General features: G+C 41.5%; 1 protein-coding gene across 2 annotated transcripts in view; it reads right to left on the bottom strand.

The window, feature by feature from the left end:
* LOC128644025 (tropomyosin beta chain) overlaps positions 1-12,812 on the bottom strand; it is a gene marked incomplete in the record, with an annotated part of 147,596 nt that overhangs the window by 103,429 nt on the left and 31,355 nt on the right. For both annotated transcript variants that reach the window (XM_053696788.1, XM_053696787.1), the window contains 1 exon segment: positions 11,737-11,870. In XM_053696788.1, the coding sequence (XP_053552763.1) occupies positions 11,737-11,870 (134 nt within the window).

The raw sequence follows: 12,812 nt of genomic DNA, 5'->3' as shown, positions 1-12,812 counted from the left end.
CCTGCTCAGAGAGGCTACCAATGCCTGCCACGATCGGTCTGCCTGGTGGTACTGTTTTATTCTTATGTATCTTTGGCAGCAGGTAAAAGGTGGCAATTTTAGGGTTCTCTACTGCGAAAAATTTAAATTCTTTATTATCAATTAAGCCATCATTTTTGGCATCATTGATTAAAGTGTGATACATTCTTAGCTATTCATTTGCAGGGTTGCTCCATAAGAATTTATAACAGTTTGTGTCTCCTAGTTGTCTCATAGCCTCAGTAATGTACATCTTTGTGGGCCAAATGACAATATTTCCGCCTTTGTCCTTTGGCTTAATCACTACGTCCTCCCATTTTTTAATGTCTTTCAAAGCCCATTCTTCTTGTCTACTTAGGTTACTTCGATCTCTATCTCTGAGATTCATCACATCTCTGCATACTACTTTTAAAAATATTTATATGGGTGGGTATTGGGATATCTGTGGCATAAAGGTGGATTTTTTAGTGAGTTTTTTCTGCCAATCGTTACTGTCAGGTACAGTAATTTCATTGTCTTCTAATAGTGTTATAAGGTCCAAAATTGCTTGTGTTTCTTTATCACAGTCATTATGTTTGGTATTTATTTTCTTGCGTGCTAATTTCCTTGCAAAAAGATTAATGTCTTTAATGACATCAAATTTTTTAATCTTATTAGAGGGTGAGAATGACAATCCCCTGCTAAGTACGCTTATATGGTATGTGGACAGGACTCTATTGGATAGATTAATTATTTTCAAGTTGTTAAAATCTACCACTTGGGTCGCCTGGACCAGTCTTCCCTGGATCTCTCATTGTTCCTGTATCCCCATTGTGTCCTGTTCCTTAGATTGTGCTCTGTTCTTCCCTCATCTTCTTTTTCCTTTGCTTTTTGCTTGCCTTCCTTCTCATTTTTTGAGAGAAGGGTTTGCCTATCACTGGCATTCGGTGCTAGGAGTGTTCTGTTAGAGAAACCCTCTGCCCCTTCCTCTCCTGCCGAAGATTCATATTCAGAGGTCAAGACATCATCCTTGCTGGCTTTAGATGGTAATAGATTTCTCCTACGTCTGGGATTTCTTTCATCCCAGTTGAATACTCTGCCCTGTTCAAAGTCTTTGATGTCTCTGCTGAGCTTTGCACATTTTGTTTTAATAATCTCCTTCTCCTTCCCATCTAGCTCATCTCTTAAATTTTTGTATGCTGTCTTAAAGTTATCCAAAGTCTCAAAGGTTTTAAGTTTAGTGTTTATTTCTGAAATTTCTTTATTTAGTTCTTCCACAATTTCTGTCTCGTAGTCTGACTGTGATAAAGAAACACAAGCAATTATGGACCTTATAACACTATTAGAAGACAATGAAATGACTGTACCTGACAGTACCGATTGGCAGAAAAAACTCACAAAAAAATCCACCTTTATGCCACAGATATCCCAATACCCACTGATCGAAATATTTTTAAAAGTACTGAAAAGAGTACATCTGTAGCACTCAAGAGCTCTTATAGCTCTTGAGTGCTACAGATGTACTCTTTTCAGTGGTTATCTCTATAGCCACTACCAACCTGTCCAGTTAAACCAGTACACAGCACCAGTCTCACAGACTTTGAATAAATTATGATTAACAAATATATGCTAATCAGTATATATTGAAATATTTAGAGCTACTTTATTTGAACTAGTAGCCCCATTGGTTCCTTTTTCTTTTCCCACTATTTTTAAAAGTAGTATGCAGAGATGTGATGAATCTCAGAGATAGAGATCAAAGTAACCTAAGTAGACAAGAAGAGTGGGCTTTGAAAAACATTAAAAAATGGGAGGACGTAGTGATTAAGCCATCGGACAAAGGCGGAAATATTGTCATTTGGCCCATAAAGATGTACAATACTGAGGCTATGAGACAACTAGGAGGCACAAACTGTTATAAATTCTTATGGAGCAACCCTGCAAATGACTACCTAAGAATGTATCACACTTTAATCAATGATGCCAAAAATGATGGCTTAATTGATAATAAAGAATTTAAATTTTTGGCAGTAGAGAACCCTAAAACTGCCACCTTTTACCTGCTGCCAAAGATACATAAGAATAAAACAGTACCACCAGGCAGACTGATCGTGGCAGGCATTGGTAGCCTCTGTGAGCAGGCATCAAGATATTTGGATTTACGCCTAAGAGACATTGTCCTCACACTTCCATCTTACACTAGGGACACGATGGATGTCCTTAGCAAAATCGAAGGAATGACCCTAGATGATGACATGTTACTAGCAACCTGTGATGTAGAGTCACTTTACACATCAATAGAACACAAATGGGGTTGCTATGCGGTCAATTACTTTCTTCAAATGGAATCATCTGAGAATACATTAAAAAATGGTTTCCTGATGAAACTTCTTACCTTCATACTGAGCCAGAATTTCTTTGTGTTTAACGATAAGTTTTTTTCTGCAGATCTGCGGAACGGCAATGTGGACTGCCTGTGCCCCCACCTACGCTAATATATATCTGGGGTGGTGGGAGCACGAGTTTGTTTTTGGTGGAAACATGGAAAAATATGCAGACAACATAATTTTGTGGCTCAGGTATATAGATGATGTATTCCTAATCTGGAAAGGGGAAATATGTCTCTTTAAGGAATTCTTCGAGGCCCTGAATACAAATATTCTAAATTTACGACTGACGTACGAAATCAAATATGATAGTGTGACATTCCTTGATTTGAGAATATCAAGAGATATGTTTGGCCAGATCAAATCTGACCTTTACAGGGGGGCGGAGCCTGGAGCGCTCGAGAATGGCCGCATAATCCTGCTGCTCTGGTCGTGATTATGCTACTAATAACTATATTCACTGCTTATCTACGAGCTGGACCCTGAGAAACTTCTTAAGTAAACCCTAGACTTGCATCTAACAGCTAGCAAAAGTTTAATTTAACCTTGGGGGTTACTTCTTTGATTTGAGACCAGAGCCGCATCTTAAGCCTACATAAGCGGTGGCCATTTTCACAACCTCGTGGCTGCAGCATTTTCTTAAATTCAACCGGGCTCCCAACGTAAGGTGAGGATTGTTACCAACTTTCTTGACCCCCAGCGGGTACCCCTTGTGGGCCTGTCGTTAGGAAGCAGTACTGCCTCACGAGTGACTGCAATACAATCACTATAACTTTACCAAGACACAGCATATACCTACTACACAAGACATTGTAATTACTTCAGTTATCGGGACGCAGCTTGTGCTCGGGAGAACACAATCTATTCCAACTCTATCTGGTTGTCGTTGTATAATACCTACTATGGAGATCCCTTTACACTTTTGGGAGGACCTGCGCAATTTACTGGCTACTCATCATGTTGCCTTGCAAGCTTCACACTGCATTTAGGAGCAGTAGCGCTGGCTTTCCTTGTGAACTCACTCAATCTGAGACTTCCCAGATGGAGAGTAGGGTTGTCGGCACTTTGGGGCCCCGGTGTCGACGTCCCACCTCCAGCGTGTCAGCCGGAGTTGAAGAGCCTGGAGATGAGAGGATTCCGGTGCGACAGAACTCAGCACTGGCGAGGAGCACAACTAATGGGATGACAAGCTCCACTACTTTACCTCAGGACTTCCCCACAGCAATGAAAGTGTTCCGAGTAGTGGGGCCGATGAGGCAGGAAGAAATAAGGTGCGCTCTGCAAAAGCCTCCAACTCAATGTCCAGCCTGTAGCTAGTTAAATCTAGCGGTGTATACTGCTTACCCCTTTACAGTCGTGATGGAGCTTTCTGGATCTCTGCGGTCCCCGGTCTGGTCTTTACCGGCTCTGATGCGGCTACAATCAGGTCTTTTCATTACATGGGACCCGGGAGGGCTTGCTTTCTCTAGGCTGTTGGGAGGCAGTCTGACCGATGCCATCCATGTCAGCTCTGTTTGTCGGCTGGTGTGGGTACCTTCTGATGGCACATAATAGCACAGCTTGGAGCTCCTAGCTTCAGGACTATGTTCTCTTTTAAACCAGTCAGCATTTTAGGTAGTGACACTTGCTAACTACACAAGAACTGATGCCTGTCCACAAGTAAGACTCTGATCATATATTACTCATAAGGGACCTATGAGACTCTATATGTATATAGAATAAGCATCTACTGTCCTTCAATTTTAAGTTAGAGATCCCAGTTATTTTACCTTTATTGCACTCCACTTTGGTATTTAGTATCTGATCAAGTAGTTTGTCTATGAAGAAGGTGGCTCTTTCATTGATTGCATTTGTTTAGATAAAGTTCTAGTTCATGCCATAGCGAGGAACTCCTTTATAGAATATATTGCCTACACATATCAAGCTCTGAACAGTTCATTATTTCACCTTATTTTCCCAACCCATCTCAAGACCTAATATATACAAAGAACCCCATGAATACTCCCAAGAGCTCAGCATAAATCATCCTTGACCGTGACTTCCTGCATAGAACCCTCAGTCACTTATTATTACTGCTACACAAGTTAAATGTGTTTCTTTATTGTCACAGTTTGCTCATCTAAACTTACCTTCAGCTGTAACATTATGCCACTTGTACATAAACTGATGCCTGTTAACATGTAAGAATCTTAGTCCAGGATGTATGTAGGGGACGCTTGAAAGTGTGTTGGTGCTTGGATTAAGCATTTTTATTTTTACCTCTAGATAATAATATAGATATCTCTGTTACATTGCTCTCATGTTATAGTGATGAGCTCCCATGTGGGGTTTATTGCTTCCATGTATTAAGCTCTGTAAAATCTATTGTAACACCTTATCCCCATATAACATTTTAGGACACAACATATAAAATTGATAGTACTAGGAACCACCATACCTAATTGCATCTCTTTACTTTTTATTTAGATGATGCTTAGCTCCAAACCCTGTATGCTGTGGGATTGCCCTCTTGGCATTATAGCCTCTCTTAAACTATCTACCATATCCTTTCTTTTTATATATGGATATAGCTTATGGGGCAGGCTGGACCTGCTCCAGCAGCGGCATCCAGAATCGTATAGTAATTGTACTCCTTATGATATGCAAGAAGGTACATTAGTGTCATGGTACGGCCTGGAGCATAGTTAAAGTCAGCCGCAATTAAGGCTTGAACAACTTCGCAAGGAAATTTTGCCTCTCGGATCCTTACTTTATTACCCTGGCCCTCCCTTCCCTTTCCTCTGATACTATCTTAGAGATCTCCTGACTAGCAGTTAAGTTTCTTGTTGACATAATTTCTGTCCCCACCAATTTATTGTTAAACAGCAAGTGTTTATACCATGTTTCCTGTGTCTTCTTCACAGTTTCCAGTTGTAGCTTTATCCTAAAAATTAGGTTCCTGTCTGGAAATCCAAAAGTGGTTTCCATTGCTAGCAATTGTCTCCCATATATTCTTATATCCACAGGTTTGAGGTCCATGAGTGGCCTCTTGTTGCATTGGGAAGGCACTCAAGAACAATAGGCATTCTATCTCCATATTATATCTCTAAAATGTCCTTCTGGAATATGCTATGTATTTATGGATTTGTACCATATGCAGCTTATATGTTAATATTATTATGCTTGGTTTTTTTGTTGTTCACGTATGCCTTACCTTGAACCTCAATAAAAATATTTAAAAAAAAAAAAAAAAAAATCTGACCTTTATAGAAAAGAAACTGCCACAAATTCGATACTCAGTTTTCAAAGCGCACACCACCCATCTACCAAAAAAGCAATCCCCTTTGGGGAATTTCTCAGGCTGAGACGCAATTGTTCTGATCTTTGTAATTAATTTGTTTAGACCTAGGGGAGTCATACTCTGGAGTCTGAAGATCCACTTAGTTTCAGCTTTTAGGAGGGCCCCTACTAAATACATGGTGTCACATAGACCCCTACTAAATACCTGGTATCATATACCCTCTACTAAATACCTGGTGTCACATACACCCTACTAAATACCTGGTGTCACATAATTCTACTAAATACTTGGTGTCATATAAACTCTACTAAATATCTGGTGTCACACACACCCTACTAAATACCTGGTGTCACATAACCCCTATAAAATACCTGGTTTCACATACCCTTTACTAAATACCTGGTGTCACACAACCCCTACTAAATACCTGGTATCACATACCCCCAACTAAATACCTGTTGTCACATAAACCTACTAAATACCTGGTGTCATATAACCCCTACTAAATACCTGGTATCACATACCCCTTACTAAATATCTGATGTCACATACACCCTACTAAATACCTGGTGTCACATACAACCTACTAAATACCTGGTGTCACATACACCCTACTAAATACCTGGTATCACATAACCCCTACTAAATATCTGGTGTCACATACACCCTACAAAATACCTGGTGTCACATAGACCCTTACTAAATACCTGGTGTCACATAGACCCCTACTAAATACCTGGTGTCACATAGACCCCTACTAAATACCTGGTGTCACATACCCCCTACTAAATACCTGGTGTCACATAAACCCCCTACTAAATACCTGGTGTTACATAGACCCCCTACTAAATACCTGGTGTCACATAGACCCCTACTAAATACCTGGTGTCACATAGACCCCCTACTAAATACCTGGTGTCACATACCCCCTACTAAATACCTGGTGTCACATAGACCCCTACTAAATACCTGGTGTCACATAGACCCCTACTAAATACCTGGTGTCACATAGACCCCTACTAAATACCTGGTGTCACATAGATCCCTACTAAATACCTGGTGTCACATAGACCCCTACTAATTACCTGGTGTCACATACCCCCTACTAAATACCTGGTGTCACATACCCCCTACTAAATACCTGGTGTCACATAGACCCCTACTAAATACCTGGTGTCACATACCCCCTACTAAATACCTGGTGTCACATACAACCTACTAAATACCTGGTGTCACATACAACCTACTAAATACCTGGTATCACATAACCCCTACTAAATATCTGGTGTCACATACACCCTACAAAATACCTGGTGTCACATAGACCCTTACTAAATACCTGGTGTCACATAGACCCCTACTAAATACCTGGTGTCACATAGACCCCCTACTAAATACCTGGTGTCACATACCCCCTACTAAATACCTGGTGTCACATAGACCCCCTACTAAATACCTGGTGTTACATAGACCCCCTACTAAATACCTGGTGTCACATAGACCCCTACTAAATACCTGGTGTCACATATCCCCTACTAAATACCTGGTGTCACATACCCCCCTACTAAATACCTGGTGTCACATACCCCCTACTAAATACCTGATGTCACATACCCCCTACTAAATACCTGGTGTCACATAGACCCCTACTAAATACCTGGTGTCACATAGACCCCTACTAAATACCTAGTGTCACAAATCCCCCTACTAAATACCTGGTGTCACGTAGACCCCTACTAAATACCTGGTGTCACATAGACCCCTACTAAATACCTGGTGTCACATAGACCCCCTACTAAATACCTGGTGTCACATACCCCCTACTAAATACCTGGTGTCACATAGACCCCTACTAAATACCTGGTGTCACATAGACCCCTACTAAATACCTGGTGTCACATAGACCCCTACTAAATACCTGGTGTCACATAGACCCCTACTAATTACCTGGTGTCACATACCCCCTACTAAATACCTGGTGTCACATAGACCCCTACTAAATACCTGGTGTCACATAGACCCCTACTAAATACCTGGTGTCACATAGACCCCTACTAAATACCTGGTGTCACATACCCCCTACTAAATACCTGGTGTCACATAGACCCCTACTAAATACCTGGTGTCACATAGACCCCTACTAAATACCTGGTGTCAAAAATCCCCCTACTAAATACCTGGTGTCACATAGACCCCTACTAAATACCTGGTGTCACATAGACCCCCTACTAAATACCTGGTGTCACATAGACCCCTACTAAATACCTGGTGTCACATAGACCCCTACTAAATACCTGGTGTCACATAGACTCCTACTAAATACCTGGTGTCACATAGACCCCTACTAAATACCTGGTGTCACATAGACCCCCTACTAAATACCTGGTGTCACATAGACCCCTACTAAATACCTGGTGTCACATAGACCCCCTACTAAATACCTGGTGTCGCATAGACCCCTACTAAATACCTGGTGTCACATAGACCCCTACTAAATACCTGATGTCACATACCCCCTACTAAATACGTGGTGTCACATACCCCCTACTAAATACCTGATGTCACATAGACCCCTACTAAATACCTGGTGTCACATAGACCCCTACTAAATACCTGGTGTCACATAGACCCCCTACTAAATACCTGGTGTCACATAGACCCCCTACTAAATACCTGGTGTCACATAGACCCCTACTAAATACCTGGTGTCACATACCCCCTACTAAATACCTGGTGTCACATACACCCTACTAAATACCTGGTGTCACATAGACCCCTACTAAATACCTGGTGTCACATAGACCCCTACTAAATACCTGGTGTCACATAGACCCCTACTAAATACCTGGTGTCACATAGACCCCTACTAAATACCTGGTGTCACATAGACCCCTACTAAATACCTGGTGTCACATACCCCCTACTAAATACCTGGTGTCACATAGACCCCTACTAAATACCTGGTGTCACATAGACCCCTACGAAATACCTGATGTCACATAGACCCCTTACTAAATACCTGGTGTCACATAGACCCCTACTAAATACCTGGTGTCACATAGACCCCTACTAAATACCTGGTGTCACATAGACCCCTACTAAATACCTGGTGTCACATAGACCCTTACTAAATACCTGGTGTCAGATAGACCCCTACTAAATACCTGGTGTCACATACCCCCTACTAATTACCTGGTGTCACATACCCCCTACTAAATACCTGGTGTCACATAGACCCCTACTAAATACCTGGTGTCACATACCCCCTACTAATTACCTGGTGTCACATACCCCCTACTAAATACCTGGTGTCACATAGACCCTTACTAAATACCTGGTGTCACATAGACCCTTACTAAATACCTGGTGTCACATACAACCTACTAAATACCTGGTGTCACATACAACCTACTAAATACCTGGTATCACATAACCCCTACTAAATATCTGGTGTCACATACACCCTACAAAATACCTGGTGTCACATAGACCCTTACTAAATACCTGGTGTCACATAGACCCCTACTAAATACCTGGTGTCACATAGACCCCCTACTAAATACCTGGTGTCACATACCCCCTACTAAATACCTGGTGTCACATAGACCCCCTACTAAATACCTGGTGTTACATAGACCCCCTACTAAATACCTGGTGTCACATAGACCCCTACTAAATACCTGGTGTCACATATCCCCTACTAAATACCTGGTGTCACATACCCCCCTACTAAATACCTGGTGTCACATACCCCCTACTAAATACCTGATGTCACATACCCCCTACTAAATACCTGGTGTCACATAGACCCCTACTAAATACCTGGTGTCACATAGACCCCTACTAAATACCTAGTGTCACAAATCCCCCTACTAAATACCTGGTGTCACGTAGACCCCTACTAAATACCTGGTGTCACATAGACCCCTACTAAATACCTGGTGTCACATAGACCCCCTACTAAATACCTGGTGTCACATACCCCCTACTAAATACCTGGTGTCACATAGACCCCTACTAAATACCTGGTGTCACATAGACCCCTACTAAATACCTGGTGTCACATAGATCCCTACTAAATACCTGGTGTCACATAGACCCCTACTAATTACCTGGTGTCACATACCCCCTACTAAATACCTGGTGTCACATAGACCCCTACTAAATACCTGGTGTCACATAGACCCCTACTAAATACCTGGTGTCACATAGACCCCTACTAAATACCTGGTGTCACATACCCCCTACTAAATACCTGGTGTCACATAGACCCCTACTAAATACCTGGTGTCACATAGACCCCTACTAAATACCTGGTGTCAAAAATCCCCCTACTAAATACCTGGTGTCACATAGACCCCTACTAAATACCTGGTGTCACATAGACCCCCTACTAAATACCTGGTGTCACATAGACCCCTACTAAATACCTGGTGTCACATAGACCCCTACTAAATACCTGGTGTCACATAGACTCCTACTAAATACCTGGTGTCACATAGACCCCTACTAAATACCTGGTGTCACATAGACCCCCTACTAAATACCTGGTGTCACATAGACCCCTACTAAATACCTGGTGTCACATAGACCCCCTACTAAATACCTGGTGTCGCATAGACCCCTACTAAATACCTGGTGTCACATAGACCCCTACTAAATACCTGATGTCACATACCCCCTACTAAATACGTGGTGTCACATACCCCCTACTAAATACCTGATGTCACATAGACCCCTACTAAATACCTGGTGTCACATAGACCCCTACTAAATACCTGGTGTCACATAGACCCCCTACTAAATACCTGGTGTCACATAGACCCCCTACTAAATACCTGGTGTCACATAGACCCCTACTAAATACCTGGTGTCACATACCCCCTACTAAATACCTGGTGTCACATACACCCTACTAAATACCTGGTGTCACATAGACCCCTACTAAATACCTGGTGTCACATAGACCCCTACTAAATACCTGGTGTCACATAGACCCCTACTAAATACCTGGCGTCACATAGACCCCTACTAAATACCTGGTGTCACATAGACCCCTACTAAATACCTGGTGTCACATACCCCCTACTAAATACCTGGTGTCACATAGACCCCTACTAAATACCTGGTGTCACATAGACCCCTACGAAATACCTGATGTCACATAGACCCTTACTAAATACCTGGTGTCACATAGACCCCTACTAAATACCTGGTGTCACATAGACCCCTACTAAATACCTGGTGTCACATAGACCCCTACTAAATACCTGGTGTCACATAGACCCTTACTAAATACCTGGTGTCAGATAGACCCCTACTAAATACCTGGTGTCACATACCCCCTACTAATTACCTGGTGTCACATACCCCCTACTAAATACCTGGTGTCACATAGACCCCTACTAAATACCTGGTGTCACATACCCCCTACTAATTACCTGGTGTCACATACCCCCTACTAAATACCTGGTGTCACATAGACCCTTACTAAATACCTGGTGTCACATAGACCCTTACTAAATACCTGGTGTCACATAGACCCCTACTAAATACCTGGTGTCACATAGACCCCTACTAAATACCTGGTGTCAGATAGACCCCTACTAAATACCTGGTGTCACATACCCCCTACTAATTACCTGGTGTCACATACCCCCTACTAAATACCTGGTGTCACATAGACCCCTACTAAATACCTGGTGTCACATAGACCCCTACTAATTACCTGGTGTCACATACCCCCTACTAAATACCTGGTGTCACATACCACCTTTGTGTGCTATATATTTTAAAGGGATCCATTACTTTACATTGCTAATGTAGGTGCCAATGTTGCTTGGAATATTTGCTAGCATCGCCGCCCATTGTGTTGTGTAGTAAAACACCTCTCAATGATGCTCGCTTTAAAGTATCGTCAGCTCTTTTGAATATTTCACCGGCATTCTTGTCATTGCATCGGATCCCTTTTAAATCTATTGCCTCATCAGGGCCTATCTGACAGCTCCCTAAGTGTGGGTAAAATGGATCTTTAGAACAAGAACAGGTGGAAGAGGCTGGGGAGGTCCATACCTATCACTCTCATCTGCTGCCTTCTCTGCCTCCTCCAGCTTCTGCAGGGCTGTAGCCAGTCTCTCCTGAGCGCGGTCTAACTCTTCCTCAACTAGCTGGATGCGTCTGTTCAGGGAAGCCACATCTGACTCGGCCTGCGAGAGAGACCAGAAAATAACAGATTTATGGGCGCCTGCAGAAAGAAAACGGTGCCCAGACTATATATTTATATTACAAAATCAGCGATCCCAGTAAAAAACGTACTACACTATACATTTTGTAGTCACCATTTGCTAAACGTTAATACACATTTATACATTGTGTAGTCACTATTTGCTAAACGTTAATACACATTTATACATTGTGTAGTCACTATTTGCTAAACGTTAATACACATTTATACATTTCTTTATCCAGACTCAGTTTACACTATACATTTGTAGTCACTATTCGCTAAACGTTAATACACATTTATACATTTCTTTATCCATGCTCAGTTTGCACTATACATTGTGTAGTCACTATTTGCTAAACGTTAATACACATTTATACACTTATTTATCCAGGCTCAGTTTGCACTATACATTGTGTAGTCACTATTTGCTAAACGTTAATACACATTTATACATTTCTTTATCCAGGCTCAGTTTGCACTATACATTGTGTAGTCACTATTCGCTAAACGTTAATACACATTTATACACTTATTTATCCAGGCTCAGTTTGCACTATACATTGTGTAGTCACTATTCGCTAAACGTTAATACACATTTATACATTTCTTTATCCAGGCTCAGTTTGCACTATACATTGTGTAGTCACTATTCGCTAAACGTTAATACACATTTATACATTTCATTATCCAGACTCAGTTTGCACTATACATTGTGTAGTCACTATTTGCTAAACGCTAATACACATTTATACATTGTGTAGTCACTATTTGCTAAACGTTAATACACATTTATACATTTCTTTATCCAGGCTCAGTTTGCACTATACATTGTGTAGTCACTATTCGCTAAACGTTAATACACATTTATACATTGTGTAGTCACTATTTGCTAAACGCTAATACACATTTATACATTGTGTAG

Source organism: Bombina bombina, unplaced genomic scaffold, assembly GCF_027579735.1.
Source record: "Bombina bombina isolate aBomBom1 unplaced genomic scaffold, aBomBom1.pri scaffold_601, whole genome shotgun sequence".
Lineage (NCBI taxonomy): Eukaryota > Metazoa > Chordata > Amphibia > Anura > Bombinatoridae > Bombina > Bombina bombina.
This window is presented reverse-complemented; position numbering and strand designations above follow the sequence as displayed.